Raw genomic sequence first — 23,806 nt, 5'->3', positions numbered from 1 at the left:
CTGGTCTGGGAAGTATATCCCTTCCTGCTGCCATTTAAACAGACCAGAGTTCCTGAAGATGCGAGCATCATGAACCTTTCCTGGCCATCCCACGTTGATGTTGGTGAAACGTCCCTTGTGATCCACCAGTGCTTGCAGCACCATTGAAAAGCACCCCTTGTGGTTTATGTACTGGCTGCCCTGGTGGTCTGGTCCCAAGATAGGGATATGCGTTCCATCTATCGCCCCACCACAGTTAGGGAATCCCATTGCAGCAAAGCCATCCACTATGACCTGCACATTTCCCAGAGTCACTACCTTTGATAGCAGCAGCTCAATGATTGTGTTGGCTACTTGCATCACAGCAACCCCCACAGATCTGCCCACTCCAAATTGATTACCGACTGACCTGTAGCTGTCTGGCATTGCAAGCTTCCACAGGGCTATTGCCTCTCGCTTGTGAACTATGAGAGCTGCTCTCATCTTGGTATTCTTGAGCTTCAGGGCAGGGGAAAGCAAGTCACAAAGTTCCATGAAAGAGCCCTTACACATGCGAAAGTTTCACAGCCACTAGGAATCATCCCAGACCTGCAACACTATGCGGTTTCACCACTCTGTGATTGTTTCCCAGGTCCAGAATCGGCATTCCTCAGCATGAGCCTGCCTCAGTAACACCATGATCTCCGAATTGCTGGGGACCACGGTTTTAGAGAAAATTGTACTCATGTCCTAGTCACCGTGCTGCCATCGCCTCCTCGCCTGGTTTTTCAGGTGCTGGTTCTATATAAACTGCACGATAATGTGCAAAACATTTACAATGGTCATAACTGCTGCTGTGAGCTGAACAGGCTCCATGCTTGCTGTGCTATGGCGTCTGCTCAGGCAATCCAGGGAAAAGGGCGCGAAATGATTGTCTGCTGTTGCTTTCATGGAGGGAGGGAGGATTGACTGACATTTACCCATAACCACCCGTGACAAATTTTTGGCCCCATCAGGCATTGGGAGCTCAGCCCAGAATTCCAATGGGCAGCAGGGACTGCGGGAACTGTGGGATAGCTACCCACAGTGCACCGCTCGGAATGTCGACACTTGCCACGGTACTGAGGATGCACACTACCGAATTAATGTGCTTAGTGTGGATGCATGCACTCGACTTTATACAATCTGTTCCCAAAAATCAACTTCTGTAAAATCAGAGTACTTTTGTAGTGTAAACATGGCCTGAGGGACAGTCTCTATGTGGGAGGCTGTCCATGAACACTAAATCCCCACCACATTTGGGGGCAGGGTGACCATATTTCCCTATGCTGAATATGGGACACCTCATAAAATTACTCATATTTAAACAAGTTCAACGTCAATCAATCCGAACTATGTAGTACAAATGTTCAAATTAACATCAAGGGACTGGGCCCCTGTTGAAAAGACATACTGCGTAGTTGGATTATTTTTATTTACCCATCTTTAAAGCTTTAGGGTTCACACGGGAAAGGTGACACACAAACTCTCGTACACCTCTCTCACATGGGGAGGGGGGAAAGGGGTGGGAAGGGGAGAGACACGATGACGGACCTGACCCTTCCTGCATGGTGCTCTCCACCCTCTATCCTGGCTGAGCCCCCAGGATGGCCTCGCCTCTCCTGGAACCAGGTGCCATGTCTTCCCAAGGCAACAGGGTCACATGACCCCCATGCCCCAGATTTCTGCCAGGGTTCACACCAGAATATGGCTCCCAGCCGCAGCCTTTTGGTACTGTGTGGGAAGGAAGGGACGGGAGCTGCTTCCAGTCGCGGAGAGGAGAGGGAGGGGAAGGGATGACTTGGCCCTGTGTTTGAAGAGTTCATCTCTTTCCCTCCCCACCCTCCATGGCTGGAAGCAGCTTGTCCCTTCCTGCTCACATAGTGTTGAAAGGCAGCTAACACCTCCAGGCTGCTGCTGGCCACCGACATAACCCAGCTGCCTCCTGTCCCCTGGCTGCATTGCAGGCATGAAGGGATTAAAGCCCTAAGGATGCATTGTGCACCAGGGCGCAGGGAACCTGACTGCAGGGCAGGACTGATAAAAATCAATGACTTAAAAAAATTGGATTTTTATTTAAATAGTTTTTTTCCCTCAAAAATCCGATCTAACGATAGTTTTAATTAAGATACATTATAGCTCAAAGATATCTCATCATGGAATAGTGATTATAAATTCTAATTCTACAGTATGGGACACTATATTCATGTAGTGTTTAAGAAAAGTTTTGTAAATGAGTTCCAACTGTTCATGGATTAGAGACCCAATCTTATGGGGTTCCATAGGCTTCTGTACAGATTATTTATGTATCTACCCAACGGGACTCAGTGCTCAGTCTAGAAGATACCATCAGAGATACTTAGTTTTGCAGTTCTCAAAGTGTGGATTTGTATCTCCAGAGGCAACATGCTTGTTTAAAATGAATAAATAATATATAAAGGTGAGAAACAACAGACCTCAACTCTATTGCCCCTCTGCAAATTTGTGTACACAGAGTCAATCCCTTACCTCTCTCAAAGGGCAAAGTTTCAAAAAGTTGAATGAATAGAAGATTGTGGGGGGCGAAATAGATCTGGAAAAGGAGACATCGTCTGGATATAAACGTGAGAAACGAGGGACTTATGCTTGTTTTCTTAAAATATTATATTTGCTCTTGAAGAAAAAATCCAGAATACTTAATGTTGTTGTTTTAATTAAATAAAACAATTTAAATATCTGTTTGGTGACGTTCTCCTTCTAATACAGCATGGCAAGAAAAACTTCCAAATATTAATGATTAACCTGCTGAATTGGAGATATTTATGAAGTCATTGGGAGGTGAACTATCTGCTTCAATTACCTTTGGTAAGTGAAATAACCAATCATTCATTCATTTTCTGATATAGCTGTAAAACTAATCTGAAACATTTTCAAAATAAATCACTGTTTAAAAATGTATAGTATGTACCTCCATCTCTGAGTTGTGAAGAATATGTATTAAGGTTATATCAACCAACAAGAACACACTTTTATGTAGAAAACCATGATTAAATCAAGTCTTCCTGAATCCACCCTGCTGCAGGGGCTCCAGCAAACCCAGGGAGAGAGGTGGCTCAGTAGCAGAGGGGGCCTAGAGGACAGAGCAGCCCCACACTCCCTGAGGGCAGCGCTGGATCATATTAAAGAAGTTCTGTATTAAAATCACAAATGAGTTTGATTCCCCATAGTTTAAATTCCAGGAATTACTAATTAAGAAGTCTCTTGGGTTTTGGTACTGTTTCTCTCCCTGAATGTATGAAACTTGCAAGCTGCTAATTGTGTTAGTACATTCTAAGATAGAATCTGTTCTCAAAGCAATTCTTTGTAACAACAACTACTCATACAGAGAGAGACTCAAAGCAATACTCTGTAACAACAGAAACAGCACCCAGAGACTCCCCGCCCTTTTGTTGTATTCATCTCGCTTTGTTAACAATTGTGATTAAAATAGAGATAGAGGATGTATGTGGATGGATGCTTGGTGTGGATAATAATTGAATGATCAGGGAGGTGCCAACCTAAGAATCCAGTGTCCATCGGCTGAAGAAGACGTAAAGTGTAAATAACCAGAGGACCCCCGGAGGGCAGACTGGAATCCACCCAACAGCCTCAAGAATGGGAGAACCAAAGAACAAGATAACATCTGGCAGCACAGAGCCATCAGGAATGTGCCATCTGCTGATTGATTCAGCAACAGCACGATGAAGCAATTCCCATAGACTGACATAGGAAGAAATTCCTTTAAAAATGGACTCTAGAAAGTGAAAACTTTGGGGTCTGATTCTGCAAACCAACTTCCAGGAGCATCAGATATGCATGTGACAAGGCCCTGCTCCCTCCTCATGTCCAGGCCACCTGGCCAGTGGCTTGGCATGAGCAACTCTAAAGCTGGTAACTATGATAACAACCTTGCAGAACCTCTGTGTGTGTGTGTGTGTGTGTGTGTGTGTGTGTGTGTGTGTGAATAAATATGGGATTGAATGGAATGTGATAGCTATAACTAACTGCTTACTATGATTCTTTCTGTATTCACAATAAATTTGGTATTTTGCCTTTTCCCCTTTAATAAGATCCTGCTGGTTTTTATTTTATTGGTATAACAGCAGGACCTTGGGTGGTGGGGGGAGGGTTAACAGTGTGTCTAGCCCCTGCCTGGGGGGCTGCTGTGGAGCCTGCAGGGTCGGGGTGTGAACAGGCTGGAAATCACTCCCCCCACTGCCACTCCAGAGCTAAGCTGAGGGGTAGAGAGGCTTCCCTGTGCCAGCACTATATGGGACTTTGACACATGCAGGGTTTGGCTCCTCCTGGCCAGCACACGAGGCCCGAGAGTCTTGGGCTTCCCCAGGGCACCAGCCCAGCCAGAGGCAGTGGAGGAAGGAAGGAGCCTGCCGACCAGGCTGTTGATGAGCTGAGCGCACCAACCAGGGTTCTCCGCACAGTGATGGGAGCAGGACATGCCCCACCAGGGGGGATCTGGAGGAACCGCAAAGCTGATAGGGGTGATGGGGCAAAGTAGGGAGAGGACAGCAAGAGGGGGAGCACAAAGGCCAATAGGTGGGCAGCAGAGGCGATACATAATCCTGCCACTGCCTGGCCCCTGCCCGCAGTCACCAGCTGCCATAGTATGCAGCCACCACCGGCTGGAAACGAAACGGGGGCAAAGCCCTGCTGGCCGAGACCCAGCATGCAGCTGGGGCTGAGCAGACAGACCAGGCGGGGAAGCAGCCAGCCCTGTGCGCTGCAGCTTTGCCCCGCGAGCAGCCTTGCACCCATCCCCATTGTAAGTCAGTGGACCCTCCCACTCACCACTGGTGGGCGGGCAACTGGTGAGCAGGGATCCGGCCAGCAGTAATACTGATGGGTAGGGAAGGGGGAGACAGATATGGGACAATTTGCCCATTTTTAACAAACAGTTGGGACTTAAAATTCAGGACTGTCCCTTTAAAAAGGGTTGTCTGGTCACCCTATTTGGGGGTATGCGATTAAACTGTTCAAAGGCAATACGTAAAACTTTCATTAAAAAAGCGATTTCATCTAATATGAAAGTGTAAAGCCTGAGATTGCTTCTTCATGTTTATTTTCTGTGTCACTTGTGTATGTTTGCTTTCCATTACTATTTCATCTCTGAACATGTGGTTTTTCTGTTAAATAAACTTTGTTTATTTTTACCCCAAGCTGGCCTCTGGTGTGTAAACTATGTGAAGTGTGTGCACCAAAGTAAGCTGGAGGGCTAATTTCACTCCTTCAAAGTTGATGAAACAGAGGGAGACAGACAGTCCAAGTATCTGGTACTACAGAGCTCGGGGAGGAGGCTGGATGGGAAGGGCTGCTAGTGTCACTTTGCTAAGAGAAACTATGCTGGTGCCAAGATGAGACTTTGTGCTTGTGAGCAGGCTACTTGTGTCAGGGAATTGAACCATAGTTGAACAGCACAAAAGCCCCTAAGGTTACAGGGCACTGGTGACAGAACCCATTGATCCTTAAAATGTCAGAGTGTAATTTATATTATTTCAGTGACAATCATGAAAATCTACTCTTTCTCGCAAAATATGCACCTCAAATCACTAAGTTAACCGTGTGTATATTTTTAATCAAATTGCTACAGAATTTCAAAAGGAAGTTATATTGCTCAAACTGTACTTAGCCCCAAGGAATCTTTACTCAATTTACATCTCATTCTTACACATCTAAAGGAAAACATTCCTTACAAATTCTTTGTTCCTCTTTGTGATAGAAGTAGAAACAGAACATGGAAAATGTGGTGTTGTAGCTGTGGTGGTTCCAGGATACTGAAGAGATGAGCCGAGTGAGGCAATATCTTTTACTGGACTAACTTCTGTTGGTGAGAGACACAAGCTTTTGATCTTACACAAAGCTCTTCCTCAAGTCACTCTCTTACCAACAGACGTTGGTCCAAAAAAAGGTATTACTTCATCCACCTTGTCTCTCATGGAAAATGTGCCATTCAAATAAAACAAAATATATATCTGCAAATGGAATATAATGAAGCGGGGGGGGGGGGGGGGAGAGAGTTACTGAAGTAATTTGCTTTCTCCAAATGTATTGCCTTTACAGATCCATACTAAGATCACATGCCCTACCATGGAAAGATTTCAAAGCATCCATTATGAGAGCATGGCGAAGCCCTCCATTCCAGCATTCTAAAACAATATGAATAGATGTCCTTATTTGCCAACTGTCCCTTGGATCCTGTATAACCGTGACACAGCCTTTACATCTCCAGGGCAAAAGATCACGTCAATAGGTATCCATAAAGGTGGTAATACATGCAGAGAACAAAACTTACTTCAGTAACTAACCTCTTTTCCCCTTTATGATACGGTCTTTACAGACTCCCACAAAAGAAACTAGGTAGCAATGACAAAGAGGTCTGGGGGGATTACTACTAATTGAAAAGCGAACAAATGTACTGTTCCCCTGCATGGAAAATCCAGTCTAATCTGGATTCAAAAGAATACTTTTGTAAAGGTAAGAAATGAATTCTAGATAGCAGCTTTTTGGAATCAATCAGCACACTGCAAAAGGATTCCACAGAAGCTCCTGCTCAGTGTGAATAAAAATTGATAATTGTATTTAATAAAAATAGAATTTTTAATATGAATTAAATACAAGTTTATATTTAAAAATGAACCTAGTTAAAATTAAAATATGAAATGGTGACAAGCTATATTAAGGCCTAAATTTACTATAAATTATACTATATATTAAAATCATTACATTACATTTAAAGAGCAATATTAAGCAGTACATGTTTGCTGGTGAAGTTATAGAGAGTCAAACCACCAAAACGTTGCAAATGACTGGAACCAGAAGTGATGCGTGGGGAGGAGAGGAGGCTCACGGGGTCACATCCCCTTGGCTTTTGCTGAGCACGCTCACGTGGACTGAGTATGCCCAGTAACACTGCTGAAACTGGCTGCCCTCACTCTGTACCTCCGCCCCCAACTATCAGCATGCACAGGTCATCTCTCCCTGGAACCAGAGATTGCTGAAATCCTAAAACAGCTTTTGAGAACAGTAGTCTTTTCTGCATGTGCAGGGAGGATATTTTCTTTATTTTGGTTTATTTAACTAGTTGAGTTCAATGACTATTCATTCAAGCTAGTTCACACAAAGTTAAAGAAGCAACTAGTAGTTAAAAATACAGGAAAGCCTGTTTTCATCTTCCAATCTATGAATAAAAAGTAGGCGTGAGAGGATAAGTCTGGATTGTACTACTATTAAGATTAAAACCCATTTCTGATCAAAGCTTGTGTATGCATGGAATTTGTCAATAAAAGATTAGGCCACTATTAATCTTTTGTTGCTATCCATTAATTTTCACTCCTAAAACAAATAAACCCATTTCTTGAATCTATCATTCACTGACTTCTCAGCAAGAGCTTCAAATTCCGGTATAATTTTTTAATCAGGCAGAACCAAGAAATCATAGAATATTTATATATCAACTGGTTGTATAACAATCATCATGGACTAAACAAGCTCCAAGCAATTTCCAAATCAAAGATTGTTTGACACTACTTGTTCTCTACAGTACTGACAGAGTACACAGCAAACTAAACCTAAAAGCATCACGACATATAGACCTCAATTAAAATAACATTCATAGAACTATTTACAACTGGTCTTGAAAAAGTATTTGCATAACTCACTTTAACATTCATTTGCTACCAATTTTTCTTCTCTTTGTGGTTCAAATGCTATCAGACAGTTTTTTTAACCTTCTACATTGTCTCTGCAAATGTCTAACCACACGCCTTCACTGTGAAACATGCAAATTTCCTTCTTAGAGATGCTCAACATATAAGAAAACTTGTTCTTAATCATCCTAGAATCCAAGTTCCAAGTCTTATCAATGTTTGAAACTGCAATGAAGCATTATACTAATCTAACACTACTACTGCAACCTAAAGGTGGTTTCGGGTTTTTTTAAACACGTTAGACTTCACAACAACATCTAATAAAACTCTAGAATTATAAAATAGATTATGGTAATAATGTATATTATGTTTTGTATAACAAGCCAGAACATTGTTAAATCTGGATAGAATAATTTAAATCTGGAGTAGCCGGAGAGGACATGTTGATACAAATGACCAAACACTCAACCATTCAAGTGACAATAAAGAAAAAAGTCTGCTATGCAGGTCTCCAGTCACCTATTTTGTTCAGTAGTTAGATGGACCATTCCTGTTTCATGCGATAATACAGAAGCCAAAGGCATCTAAAAGGTTTTACACAGGGGTAGGCAACCAATGGCATGCATGCCAAACGTGGCACGCGAGCTGATTTTCAGTGGCACTCACACTGCCCGGGTCCTGGCCACCAGTCCCGGGGGCTCTGCATTTTAATTTAATTTAAATGAAGTTTATTAAACATTTTAAAAACCTTATTTACTTTACATACAACAATAGTTTAGTTATATATTATGGACTTATAGAAAGAGACCTTCTAAAAACGTTAAAATGTATTACTGGCACGCGAAACCTTAAATTAGAGTGAATAAATGAAGACTCGGCACATCACTTCTGAAAGGTTGCTGACCCCTGGTCTAACAAATCCTGGCCGCACTGAAGAAGTCAGTGGCAAAACTCCCACTGGCCTCAGATGGGCTAAGATTTCATCCTTTGAATATTCAGAATAATTGTTGCCATTTCATGGATGTTCAGTTATGCCTTTTGTTCGTGACACTCAAAGAGCTGGACTGAGACTGACAGTAACAAGGAAAAATATTGATCTGTAATTTTGTTTCTTTGAAGATCTCTCACATGATGGTCACTCAGGGGGTTATGCTACCAGTTCAAGTTCAAGATCAAATTCACCTAACTAAAGATTGTTGACCCTAAAAGGAAAGCGTACAATCTTCTCCTGTCCTCACCCATGAAACACAAAGGCCAGTTTCACACCTCTAGATCATGCTGTCTCATCCTCTGGGAAGTTTCTCTAATTTCATGGGAAGCAGAAGCTTCCCAAAAACAAATCAGCTGATAAAAATGAACTATAAAGACATTGAAAGTTTTGGAATTCAAGAACATTTTGAAAGATTTAAGAAAGAAAAATATTACTTCCAAAAGAGGACTCCTCATGACTATCTGAGAATACATATTCTCTAGCATATTTGGGAGGAAAGGGGTAATAATGTTCAGTTACTTAGGTAGTCTTCTCTCAGGGTGATGTAACTCAGTTGAAGAGGATAAAAAAAAATTGAGAATTCTGTTCCTCAAGACAACTTGACAAACAATGTCTTCTGTATTGCAGCTGTTTGTTGGCCTTCATGTAATTTAATCTTCCCCTCACTATGTATGTGCATCTATCTAACAATGGGCTCTGAAAGAACATATTTACAATCAAACTTACTATACTGTTTACTTCGTGATACATACCCTGTAATAAACTGAGATTAAATCTATTATACGTTATACATATGTACCAAATATATATTCTACTAAAAAACTATGGTAACAATTAAAAAAAGTGTTAATAATCACCATGGTTAGGAAATTAAGGAATATTGTGGAAGTTACATGAAAATATTCATTAGAGAGAGTTCTAAACTAAATATCAATTTCACTATAATTTGAAGTATAATTCTTCCCACAATAATATATTGAATTACTGTACTTATCAAATTAGGATTGAAACAAAGAGGTTTCTTACCTTCTGAAAAAAATCTTCCCCACTTTTGCCTTTGCCCTCAGCAGCAGCTGTGAATAAAATGATATTTGTTAACAAAATAAATCTAAGAAATAGTTTTACAGCAGCAAACTTTTAATACTATTTAACCAGGAGTACTACTGAAATGTAAATTCACACACATGCAATTTTATTTCACTTTAACGTTTTGCACTATTGTGAAAGCATAACCAATCATTGTTCAACTACTCATTTTTCTTATTTAGTATACAAATAGCTTGCATAAAGAGGGACTAGTATCTAGAACGGGGTGGGCAAACTTTTTGGCCCAAGGGCCACATCTGGGTGGGGAAATTGCTTGCAGGGCTGGGGCAGGAAGTTGGGATGCGGGGGTGGGGGGTGCAGTGTGCAGGAAGGGGCTCAGGGCAAGGGGTTGGGGCAGGGGAGGAGTGTATGAGGGGGCTCATGGAAGGGGGTTAGGGTGCAGGAGGGGCGTGGGGTGCAGGACGGGGCTCAGGCAGGGGGTTGAGGTGCAGGAGGGGACTCAGGCAGAGGGTTGGAGTACAGGAGGGGGCTCAGAAGGGAGTTGGGGTGCAGGATGCGGCAGGAGGCTTAGGGCAGGGAGTTGGGGTGCAGGGTGCAGGACAGGTTCAGGCTCCGACCCGGCGCAGCTTACCTAGAGTGGTTCCGGGGCGGTAGCGGTGCACACCGGGGCCACGGCAGGCTCCCTGCCTGCCTTCCCAGCACGGCGCCACACCGGGAAGGAGCTGGCACCACGTCCCTGTGCGCCCCTGGGGGGGGGAGCACAAGGTTCCACGTGTTTCCCTCACCTGTGGGTACCGCCCTCAAAACTCCCATTGGCTGCGGTAACCTGTTCCTGGCCAATGGAAGCTTTAAGGGAGGTACCCTCAGGCAAGAGCAGTATGCGGAGTTCTCTGCCACCCCACCCCCACGAGCTGCAGGGACGTGATGTGGCCACTTCCCGGAGCAGCGCGGAGCCTGCGGTGGTGGCAATCCCGCAGGCCAGATCCGGCCCGTAGTTTGCCCACCCCGATCTAGGACAATGAGTTCACGCAATCCACAGCCTAAGTTTCCAGAGACAATGTCTACACTACCATGGTAAGTCGACCTACGCTACGTGAAATCTATTGATGGTAAGTCGACGTACCTTAGGTCAAGTTACCGTGGGGTCTACGCCACGGGGGGGGGGGGGAGGGTCGACAAAAGAAACTCTCCCGTCGACTTACCTTACTCTTCTCATGGGGGATAGAGTACAGGAGTTGACTGGAGAGTGATCTGCTGTCAATTTGGTGGGTCTTCACTAGACCCGCTAAATCGACCGCCAGTGGATCAATCTCAGAGCGTTGATCCCGGCTGTACTGTAAACATAGCCTGAGATTTAAGTTCTGGCAGAGGGCTGTATTTAGTTCCTATTGAAACTAATAAGAATGGGTTCAGGCTCTTCACGTAAAAGAGAAGATATATTTTGTAGCTTCAGTCTAATCATTTATTCATATCATGCAAACATCAGTGATTGATTAATTGGTCATCTCTGCTCAAAAGCAGTCTAAGACCAGAAAGACACAGGATTTACAGGTCAAGATTAGTAGTGAACTGCAAGCAACAGTAACCATTAAGTTAAACCCTGAAACATGTTCAACAACACTACTAACTGGTTTTAAATTAACTATTTTTAAATGCTAACCTTAAAAAGCTTTTATCTTAAAATATTTTTATCCTTTATGTAATCCTCTTAGTACTTCCTGGCTCATTTAACTATCAATGTATCACCACAAATACCAGAAGCCTTTTTGAATCCCATGCATAATTCATGGTATTTGTGCTGTGAATAACTGATGAAACAGCTATATTTATACAGTGAATTTCCAAGGTAAAAATTTAATTAAGTATTTTTATTTAACACTAGCAGACTTCAAGGTACAGATATATAAATAGTTGTTATATTATTTGTGACTTATTTATGCTACAATTTCACACACAACTTAAAACACACTGGATATTCCAGAACAAAGTTAATTATTCCCAGACAAACACTTAGTTAAGATGGAATTCCCACTAGAACTACATGCTCCTTAAACTTCATTACAATGTTACAGTAAAAATTCTAAATGGTCATTCTGCTTTTCGTGTGAGTACTGTTCACAAAGAGAATGGATATCCAATACTCCCACAGCCCTTCTACTATGGAAGAGAAATTACAACATTTTTCATCTCTCTTCAGTATTCAGAGAAGACTCTCCCACTACATGACAGAGAACCCAAACTACAAAATTATTACATATTGTATTATATATATTTCTTTCATCATCTCAAGTTGAGAAGGACACCACTCTTCAGATATAAACCAGACAGTTCTTTAAAAATTCAGGTTGCAGGTCTCAAAACAACAAGAAAATTAAGCCTCACTACTTCCCCCAGACTAACAAACAGAACTCTATTTCATTTTCATTTGTGATTAAGGATGTGAAAACTTTCTCAATTTATTGCAACACACCTAACATCAGAACCTAGTACTAAAGCATAGGCACATGAGAAATGCTCATGTGCTGACACAGAGTGCAAAATTAAGAGTGGGTGTGGTATAAGATCTTCAACCATAGCTCATTGTACAGTGCCTTGACATTGTAAAGTACCTTGACAGACAGCTGCAGCTGCACAGGAGCCAGCAAACAGAGCTATAAACAGGGGAGTTTGAGTGGGAGTTCTGCTGGAGGAGAAGGTATTTATTAACAGGACCTAGGTGGGAAGGCGATGACAGATATAGAGGCAGCAGTGGGAGTGACCCATGTAGTGGAAGACACAATGAAGATGACTGGATGTGGAAGCTGCGACATGTACATGATCCTGGAGGGGGTACCTGGAAAGAGTTTCATCTGCATGAAGTGTTGCCTGATAAAGCTGATGGAAAAGAAGAGCAGAGGACTGGAGATGCAGGTGGTTGGTTGCAGTGTAGCAGGGTGTTCGAGCAGATTATAGAGCAAAGACATGAGGCAGCTGAAGAGAAAAGCTCAGACTTGCAGATGGAAGGAGGACTGAAGAATTCTGAGGGGAGACTGCTGGGTGAAGAAAATGGACAGTGGAAGCATGTGACTAAGAGAACCAGGAAGAGGAAAAGATGGGCTAGTGAAGGAGAAATAGAGCTCAAGAACAGGTTTACAGAGTTGGAAAATGAAGAAGGGGCACAGCAGGTCGTCACTGAAGGTGAGAGGGCAAGGAAGAAGAGAAGAGCGGCTAGTCCTATAGGAAAGAGTCAATAGAGATAACACCACCAAATATGAGCCCCAGGAGGATACAGGATGGGTTGCAAAGGATTGCAAGGGACAATAGGAATCGAGAGGACTTGCAGCCAGATGGAACAGGGGATAGATTGGAGAATCGCACCATCACCAGGAAAAGGCAGGTCTACGTGATTAGGGACTCATTACTGAGAAGACTAGACAGGCCTGTAACCAGAGCTGATCCAGAGAACAGAAGGGTGTGCTGTCTGCTGGGTGCCGAGATACAGGATGTGGACCTGAGGCTGAGGAGGAACCTAACAGGAGCGGGAAGAATCCATTGATTGTCTTTCATGTGGGAACAAACGATAGGGATAGATTCTCACTGGAACGCATCAAGGGAGACTTCGCCAGGCTGGGGAAGACGCTTAAGGAAATTGAGGCTCAGGTGATCTTCAGTGGGATTCTGCCTGTTCCTAAAGAAGGGCAACAAAGATGTAACAAGATTATGATGCTCAACAGATAGCTCTGCAAGTGGTGCTATAAGGAGGGCTTTGGGATGTATGGCCACTGGGAGGCATTCATGGACAGAGGACAGCTCTCTCGGAATGGACTTCATCTGAGTAGGGAAGGAAATAGACTTCTAGGATGCTGGCACAACTGATTAAGAGAGCTTTAAACTAGGAATTTGGGGGAGATGGTTGGGAGATGTCCAGGTAATCTCCACACCGGATTTTAGCATTGAGAAGGAAGAAAACAAAGTAAGAAAGGATACAGCTGTGGGTAGGAGAATGGACATAAGGAGGAAGGGTAGTGTGGATACCAGTCTAATAGGTCATGGCTGTAGAATATCCAGGCCTAATCAGGTAAAGAACGTGAGCTAGGCCAAACAGCAAAAATTAAGATGCGAGGAGCCTTGGTAAAATGGAGGAACTAGAGCTACTGGTGCAGGAAGTGAAACCAGATATTACAGCGATAACAGAACATAGTGGAACAGTAGTCATGACTGGGCTTCAGCTATTGAAGGGTATGTCCTGTTTAGGAAAGACAGAAATAAAGGCAAAGGTGGTGGAGTAACATTGTATATCAATGATGAGGCAGACTGTAAAGAAATAAGAGGTGATGGAATGGATAAGACAGAGTCTGTCTGCGCAAAAATCACATTGGGGAAGAAAACTACTAGATCTTCCCCTGTGACAGTACTTGGGGTGTGCTATAGACCGCCGGGATCGATTTTGGATATGGATAGAGCCCTCTTTAATGTTTTTAACGAAGTAAATATTAGTAAATACTAATGGAAATTGCGTGATTGTTGGAGACTGACTTCCCAGGTATAAACTGGAGGACGAGTGCTAGTAATAATAGGGCTCAGATTTTCCTGGATGAAATAGTTGATGGATTCCTTCACCAAGTAGTAGCTGAACCAACTAGAGGGGATGCCATTTTAGATTTTGTTTTGTTGAGTAGTGAGGACCTCATAGAAAGAAATGGTTGTAGGGGACAACCTTGGTGTGATGCAGCAGGGAGGGGGGAGTGCTGACCTGGGAATGTGGCAGGGGAATTTCACTGAGGATGAGATACCCCAGAGCCTGTAACCTGAGCCAGGAGGGGGAGGGGTAGTAGCACTTCTACCCGGGAAACTGGACAAAGGCTGCAGGAGAGAGAGTGCTGGGGGGGTTTTGGTTTCAGTTTGGTGCTGATGATGGAATGCAGGGAACCCCAGGGCTGGGGACTGAGCTCCCTGACCCCCAGAAGGACTTGACTGAGGGGTCCTGGTTGTACCCACATGCTCTGTTTTAGACTGTGTTCCTATTGTCCAATACACCTTCCATTTTACTGGCTGGCTGAGAGTCACAGTGAATCCCAGGAAGAGGGGTGCAGGGCCTGGACTCCCCCACACTCCGTGACACTTGGTTCAAGTGATCATGAGCTAATTCAGTTCAAATTGAATGGAAGGATAAACAAAAATAAATCTGCAACAAGGGTTTTTGATTTCAAAAGGGCTGACTTTCAAAAATTAAGGAAATTAGTTAGGGAAGTGGATTAGACTGAAGAATTTATGGATCTAAAGGCAGAGGAGGCCTGGGATTACTTCAAGTCAAAGCTGCAGAAGCTATCGGAAGCCTGCATCCCAAGAAAGGGGAAAAAATTCATAGGGAGGAGTTGTAGACCAAGCTGGATGAGCAAGCATCTCAGAGAGGTGATTAAGAAAAAGCAGAAAGCATACAGGGAGTGGAAGATGGGAGGCATAAGCAAGGAAAGCTACCTTATTGAGGTCAGAACATGTAGGGATAAAGTGAGACAGGCTAAAAGTCAAGTAGGATTGGACCTTGCAAAGGGAATTAAAACCAATAGTAAAAGGTTCTATAGCCATATAAATAAGAAGAAAACTAAGAAAGAAGAAGTGGGACCGCTAAACACTGAGGATGGAGTGGAGGTCAAGGATAATCTAGGCATGGCTCAATATCTAAACAAATACTTTGCCTCAGTCGTTAATAAGGCTAAAGAGGATCTTAAGAATAATGGTAGCATGACAAATGGGAATGAGGATATGGAGGTAGATATTACCATATCTGAGGTAGAAGCCAAACTCGAACAGTTTAATGGGATTAAATTGAGGGGCCCAGATAATCTTCATCCAAGAATATGAAAGGAATTGGCACATGAAATTGCAAGCCCATTAGCAAGAATTTGTAATGACTCTCTAAACTCAGGGGTTGTACCGTATGACTGGAGAATTGCTGACATAGTTCCTATTTTTAAGAAAGGGGAAAAAAAGTGATCCAGGTAACTACAGGCCTGTTAGTTTGAAATCTATAGCATGCAAGGTCTTGGAAAAAATTTTGAAGGAGAAAGTAGTTAAGGAGATTGAGGTCAATGGTAAATGGGACAAAATACAACATGGTTTTACAAAAGGTAGATCATGCCAAACCAACTTGATCTCCTTTTTTGAGAAGGTAACAGTTTTTCAAGACAAGGAAACGCAGTGGATATAATTTACCTAAATTTCAATAAGGCGTTTGATATGGTGTCACATGGGGAATTATTAGTTAAATTGGAAAAGATGGGGATCAATATGAAAATTGAAAGGTGGATAAGGAATTGGTTAAAAGGGAGACTACAGCGGATCATACTGAAAGGTGAACTCTCAGACTGGAGGGAGGTTACCAGTGGAGTTCCTCAGGGATCCATTTTGGGACCAATCTTTTTATTGCTGACATCGGCACAAAAAGTGGGAGTGTGCTAATAAAGTTTGCGAACGATACAAAGCTGGGAGGCATTACCAATTTAGAGAAGGACCGGGATATCATACAGGAGGATCTGGATGACCTTGAAAACTGAAGTAATAGTAATAGGATAAAATTTAATAGTGAGAAGTGCAAGGTCATGCATTTAGGGATTAACAACAAGAATTTTAGTTATAAACTGGGGACGAATCAATTAGAAGTAATGAAGAAGAAGAAGGACCTTGGAGTATTGGTTAACCACAGAATGACCGTGAGCCACCAATGTGATATGGCCATGAAAAAAGCTAATGTGGTCTTGGGATACATCAGGGGAGATAAGGATGTGTTAGTACCGTTATACAAAAAGAAAAGGAGTACTCCTTTTCTTTTTGCGAATACAGACTAACACGGCTGCTACTATGAAACCTACCATTATACAAAGCACTGATGAGACCTCATCTGGAATACTGTGTGCAGTTCTGGTCTCCCATGTTTAAGAAGGATGAATTCAAACTGGAACAGGTACAGAGAAGGGCTACTAACATGATCCGAGAAATGGAAAACCTGTCTTATGAAAGGAGACTTAAGGAGCTTGGCTTGTTTAGCCTAACTGAAAGAAGTTGAGGGGAGATCTGATTGCTCTCTATAAATATATCAGAGGGGTAAATACCGGAGACGGAGAGGAATTATTTAAGCTCAGCACCAATGTGGACACAAGAACAAATGGATATAAACTGGCCATTGGGAAGTTTAGACTTGAAATTAGACAAAGGTTTCTAACCATCAGAGGACTGAAGTTCTGGAATAGCCTTCCAAGGGAAGCAGTGGGGGCAAAAGACCTATCTGGCTTCAAGATTAAACTTGATAAGTTTATGGAGGAGATGGTATGATGGGATAACATGATTTTGGCAATTAATTGATCTTTAACTAGTCATGGTAAATAGACCCCATGGTCTGTGATGGAATGTTAGCTGGGGTGGGATCTGAGTTATTACAGAGAATTCTTTCCTGGGTATCTGGCTGGTGAATCTTGCCCATATGCTCAGGGTTCAGCTGATCGCCATATTTGGGGTCGGGAAGGAATTTTCCTCCAGGGCAGTTTGGAAGAGGCCCTGGGTTTTTTTTGCCTTCCTCTGTAGCATGGGGCACGGGTCACTTGAGTGAGGATTCTCTGCACCTTGACATCTTTAAACCACGATTTGAGGACTTCAATAGCTCAGACATAAAGTTAGAAGTTTGTTACAGGAGTTGGTGGGTGAGATTCCGTGGCTTGCATTGTGCAGGAGGTCAGACTAGACGATCATAATAGTCCCTTCTGACCTTAAAGTCTATGATTCTATGACATCCAGAGAAAGGAAGAAGCTGAAGATTGCAAGACATTTTTTGAAGGAGAAATGGATGACCATCCTGTCTTTTCAGTCTTTGCTAGGTATTGTTGAGTTTATTAAAGTGTTACAACATTTTCTATGTAAGTTAACACCCTACCAATACGCAACACATGCATTTATTTATAATATGTTTGGAAGGTGATATATTGTGACCCTAAGAGCCCCTTTATGCCAATTGGCAAAGGGGCACCCAACTAGCTGTCAGAATATTTACTCAATGTCTTGCAAGGTAGCATATGTAAACTGGACATACACAGGTCATGAATATCATTGTGCGATATACGTAAGGGCTGCAGATAAAAAGTTGGGTATGAGTGCTGGAAATGTATGTTCTTAAAGCATATTGTGGAAATAGTTGGTAAACTACTTGACAAAGGAATAAGAAAAGGAGTACTTGTGGCACCTTAGAGACTAAAATTTATTAGAGCATAAGCTTTCGTGAGCTACAGCTCACTTCATCGGATGCATCCGATGAAGTGAGCTGTAGCTCACGAAAGCTTATGCTCTAATAAATTTGTTAGTCTCTAAGGTGCCACAAGTACTCCTTTTCTTTTTGCGAATACAGACTAACACGGCTGCTACTCTGAAACCTGACAAAGGAATGTGAATCTCCCTTTCTGCAGGGATCAAGCTAACAGGCAGAGAGAAAACAGCTTGACTTAATTTCAAGCAAAGGACAATGAGAGCACATTTGCATCTTAGGCAAACAAAGGGATCAAGCCAATCCAGAAATCAAGTTGAGCAGAGGATGAAGAAGGGGCTTGATGCTGCACCCAGAAGAACAAGAGCATGAAAGAGGAATTTTGTCTGGGTTAATTTTTCAAAGAATACATTTCAAAAGTTTTCTGGGCTAAAAAAATGGAAGAAAGGGGACGCCTGTGTTATACATCACTGAGGGAACACAGGGTCAGCACACTCTGATTTTGTGAATGGTGGATCCTCCTGCCTGAGGAGCTGGAGATGCTGATAGTTCAAAGTAAGAAAGAAAGCTGCTAACCCAAAAAATATAGTCTGATAAAATTAAACTTTAGATACTAGAAAGCGTGTCGTTTTTGTTTTGTTTGCAACCATACCAGTCTCTTTTTCTCTTGCTTAGTATCACTTAAATCCATGTTCTTCATTAATAGCCTTGTGCCTAGTTTTACTATAACCAACTCAGGGCTGTGTATTAAAGTAAAACATGGGCCCTCAGCTAAACTGACAGGCTGGTGCGTGCAGTCTCTTTGGAGGCAACAGACTTGTTAATTTCTGTGAGTGGTCAGTGAAAAAGGGCTGGACACTGCAAAGAGTCATCTCTGGGGAAGTGGAGTTCTCTGAATGTTACCTACAAGACAAGGTTTAAACTGACAGAGTCTCGAGGAGTTTGCTGGTGAGGCAGACAGACTGATGTGGCAGTAAAAGCTCCAGCAAAACTCTCTTGCTGAGGCAGAAGGGTAACAGTGGCTTACATTTCTGGCGCCCCAAGTGTATATCACATATATAAAACAACATTTTAATTTTTTTCTGATAAATAGCTTGCTGTGTATCAGGAGATCTGGTCATGATTCTCCCTGCTGTGTTATCACACAGAAGATGTGCACAACTGTGATTCAGAACATTATTCTAACTCAGTAGTTCAAAGACAGAGCTTGAATGGTTGAAACTATTCTTACAGGTAGAAGAGAACAAAATCCCTGAAGATAATCAAGGTGCAGAATCACAAGGACTAGCTGAGACAGGATGTTATGATAATTTCTTGTCCATATTTGATATCCCCAATCTGTTTACTTTCTTCAAGTACTAACCTTTCCTTCCCTACAGATGTTACTTTATTTTTCTATTTAATTTCCTAGAGGTTCCTTGTTTGGTTTTGTGGAGAGCGAAGATTTTAAGAGAAAGGAAAAGGAAAGAAAAAAACCCTGACCCTATCCATCTTACAGATATTACAAACTTCACTGGAGGGTTTATGAACTCTTTAAAGCTACTAGAGTTCACTTACACAAATCACAAAGTGATTTTGTTCGAACCAACTTTCTCTCTCAAAAGAGCCTCCCACCCTTTATAAGGAAGCAAGCAAGGAAAGTATTCCATAAAAATACAAATTTCTTAAAACAAGCCAGTAAAATGGCAACTTTTTGGAACCTTAACTGTAACTGTTTCAGCCAAGTAACCCCTATGGTCAAACAAGCGTTAATTATTGTCTATAGGGGGGAGTAGTTAGCTCACTGCAACCTAATCTTACCCTCTTTTTCTAATCTACACAAATTCTAAAATAAATTTTAACCCTTGTATGTCCTGACTTTTGAGAAATAAAATTCAACTTTAAATACTGTAGTGTTAATCTCTCACTGCCCACTTCTTTTCAAGTGGCCTCCTACAACATGCATTACCTGTTATATTTAACAATCTCTCCCAACTTCTATTTAGCTCAGCCACTCTGATATCCTTTGCCAGACCTGAAGAAGAGCTCTATGTAGCTTGAAAGATTGCATTTTCCGCCAACAAAAGTTGGTTCAATAAAAGATATTACCTCACCTACCTTGTCACTAAAAAATGCTTTAGAATTTACTTCCCACAAATGTTCTTCCCACAGTAAACGATTTCTAATGTCAATCAAAAACATGGTCAACCCCATTTTCATTCAGAATATTCTTGAATTCCAGACCCAGGAATCCAAAGAGTGAGTTACTGTAGAAGACTTAAGCCAAGGAAACAAGAACAAAAACAAAACTAGTATGTCCCCCCAACCCCTGCTGCTTTAGAGCCATGAGTTTCCCCATTGGGGTGGAGCTAATCATCATGAACATTATTCCTGTGGAAAAGGAAAACAGTTCTATCTTTCTGCAACTCCAATGACAAGATACTACTCTATCTAGAATCAAAAGTTTTACCTGGTCAGTAGTAACACATTGGTCTAACCTAGCCTTTTGTTGTAACTATATGAACAGCCCATGTTTTAATAATAAACACGAAGGCTTCCACGCAGTGAACTACTTTTGATTGATAAAATTATTTAATTTACAAAGACACCTGTACCCCGATGTAATCCGATCCTCAGGAGAAAAAAAATCTCATTGCGTTATAGGTGAGATCGCGTTATATTGAACTTGCTTTGGCCCCCCATTCCTTGTTCCCTGACCGCCCGCTCCAGAGACCCCCGTCCCTAATCACCCCCAGGACCCCGCCCCCTACCCAACTCCCCTGCTCCCTGTCCCCTGACTGCTCCGACCTCTATCCACACACTCCGCCCCCTGACAGGTGCTCACTGGCAGCAGTGGGAAGCGGAGCAATGCGGCCCCAGCCCACTCCACTACACCAGCTCCCAGCCGTGGTGCTCCGCTTCCTGCCGGTGAGTGTTAGTGTGTTATATGAAAAGCAGTTTTCATATAACACAAAATGCCAGTAATAATTACTAAACTACTGAAACATGACTATTTAAATGTGGATAGTAAGCATTTCATACTCTGAACAGTACTACTATGTTTATTATAATTTCCCTATACCATGCAATATTTTATATCATATTTTCCCTTTTCAAGAAATACAGGATCATAAATGTTCTGTCCAATAAAAACAGCAAGAAGTTGAACCAGGTGTTAACTATTACGGTAGACATGACCTACAGAGTTTTGTCTATTTAATTACTAAAACTTGAAAAAAACACAATTTAAAAATTCTCCCTATATCATATGGAAAAATGAATTTGAATGTCTACTTTAAATGTTATTTTAATTCCGAAGAGTTTTCTGTTACATTATAGACATGTTTTAAAGGAATAAAAACCAAGACACACAGATTAAATTTTAGTTTTGTTTAAATGTAGAGTTACCACAGATTTTCGGTCTATTTCAGCAGCCCATGTCTTCATCATTTTTAACCCTTGGATATCAGGAGTTGGAATTTCCAGCCCACAGCACTTAATGTAATATGCATGGATAGTAAAACTTCTGAATTTATCAGTAACCATAAGTTCAATTTCATTTGCTTATTTTTCCTTTTTCTGCACTCTTATGGGAACAAAAATTATATGATTATAACTTTTCTATGTCACATGGAGGCAAGAATTTAGTGCAAACAAAAAGAAAAGAAGTACTTGTGGCACCTTAGAGACTAACAAATTTATTTGAGCATAAGCTTTTGTGAGCTACAGCTCACTTCATCGGATGCATTCAGTGGAAAATACAGTGGGGAGATGTACACAGAGAACATGAAACAACGGGTGTTACCATACACACTATAACAAGAGTATCAGGTAAGGTGAGCTATTACCAGCAGGAGAGCGGGGTGGGGGGGGGAGGTAACCTTTTGTTGTGATAATCAAGGTGGGCCATTTCCAGCAGTTAACAAGAACATGTGAGGAACAGTATGGGGGCGGGAAATAAACATGGGGAAATAGTTTTACTTTGTCTAATGATCCACCCACTCCAGTCTTTATTCAAGCCCAAGTTAATTGTATCCAGTTTGCAAATTAATTCCAATTCAGCAATCTCTACTTGGAGTCTGTTTTCAAAGTTTTTTTGTTGAAGGATAGCCACTCTCAGGTCTGTAATCGAGTGACCGGAGAGATTGAAGCGTTCTCCGACTGGTTGTTTTTTGAATGTTATAATTCTTGATGTCTGATTTGTGTCCATTTTTCTTTTACGTAGAGACTGTCCGGTTTGACCAAAGTACATGGCAGAGGGGCACTGCTGGCACATGATGGCATATATCACATTGGTAGATGTGCAGGTGAACAAGCCTCTGATAGTGTGGCTGATGTGATTAGGCTCTGTGATGGTGTCCTCTGAATAGATATGTGGACACAGTTGGCAACAGGCTTTGTTGCAAGGATAGGTTCCTGGGTTAGTGGTTGTGTTCTGTGGTGTGTGGTTGCTGGTGAGTATTTGCTTCAGATTGGGGGATTGTCTGTAAGCAAGGACTGGCCTGTCTCCCAAGATCTGTGAGAATGATGGGTCGTCCTTCAGGATAGGTTGTAGATCCTTGATGATGCATTGGAGAGATTTTAGTTGGGGGCAGAAGTTGATGGCTAGTGGCTCAAATTAAGACAGAACTCTTCAACAAAATTATATCCATAGAAGTGGTAACAATCTAACTGGATGCTATCAACACCTCAAGACAAACTAATCAATTTTATGGGGTTTGAAATAAACTATATGTAGATATGTAATGGACTTCTGACTTATTTTTGCTCTTCCTTTCCTCACTGACTGAAATGAATCTGCAACATACAATCCCCATGCTACAGCCATATTGTGACTCTCCTCATAATGAGATCCCTGACCTTTCTTCTAAAACTGCAAGAAGGGTGACAACTATGTGGTGGTTTTTGTGATGTGTATACTCATCCATAAGGAAAAGAAAAAGGCAGGCATATTTCACAACAGATACAAGATAACTTTTTATTAGGCATCTGGGCTGAAATAAAACCAGAGACCTAGAGACAAAATGGCTGTGTGCGCAATTAACACGAGACCAAATATAACATGCAACACACTTTGAAAACCTCTTCAACATTAAACCAAAGGACTAAAATAAAGTAACAATGAGTATGCAAAGCAGAACACGTGGCCACCCAAGAAAATGGAATGCCAAAGCAAGACTTTCTTGAGTAGGCTCCCCCTCTAACATCCAAAATAAGCAATTCCTTAATTTTATTAAAAGATGGTGTATACTAGGGGACAGGTAGTACATACTAAGGATTATTTGGTGGAGTTACAGTGATATATTAACTCAAAAAGTAATCCACTGATTATGTTAAATATTGTCTTTTTAATGCATGGTAGATCTTTAGGGTATGCAAAAGGCTTCACAAAATTTATCAAAGTTTTCTAAAGTAGGTGCCTAAAATGAGACACTTAAATCCCATGTGTTACTTATTCTGAGACCAGAGGACTAAACTTGCACTTTTTACGCACTAAAGAAAAATAAAAGAGTATTACATTGTATTAACAGGTCAAGGAAATCTTTAAAGAGTGGAGCCAGAACTTGATTAATTTTACATGTGTACTTCCTTGTTCTTGTAGAATAGTCAACTAAGGACATCTGGAGTAGTTTCAGCTTGCTCAGAAAGGGGTAATAAGACTAATAACATATTTGGGTGGGTTGCATTGTATTTTCTTATATCAGAAATAATCTGATATGCAAAATATTAAGAAATTATTCATAAAAGATGGCCAGATGTGCTATAATTTTTAGAGACTTATTTCGCTAATATTACACAACCCTCAACAGATTCAGAATACAGTGCTTTTTCACTACAGTATTGTAAGAGGGACTCCCAGCACCTTGGAAGTTTATTGACTGGGGC

General features: G+C 41.8%; 1 protein-coding gene across 1 annotated transcript in view; it reads right to left on the bottom strand.

Annotated features, from left to right (window-relative positions):
- BICC1 (BicC family RNA binding protein 1) overlaps nt 1–23,806 on the bottom strand; it is a 229,681-nt gene that overhangs the window by 139,646 nt on the left and 66,229 nt on the right. The window contains exon 2 of the mRNA XM_038411732.2: nt 9,694–9,740. Coding sequence (XP_038267660.1) covers nt 9,694–9,740 — 47 coding nt within the window. The remainder of the gene's footprint in view (nt 1–9,693; nt 9,741–23,806) is intronic.

This window comes from Dermochelys coriacea, chromosome 7, assembly GCF_009764565.3.
Source record: "Dermochelys coriacea isolate rDerCor1 chromosome 7, rDerCor1.pri.v4, whole genome shotgun sequence".
NCBI lineage: Eukaryota > Metazoa > Chordata > Testudines > Dermochelyidae > Dermochelys > Dermochelys coriacea.
This window is presented reverse-complemented; position numbering and strand designations above follow the sequence as displayed.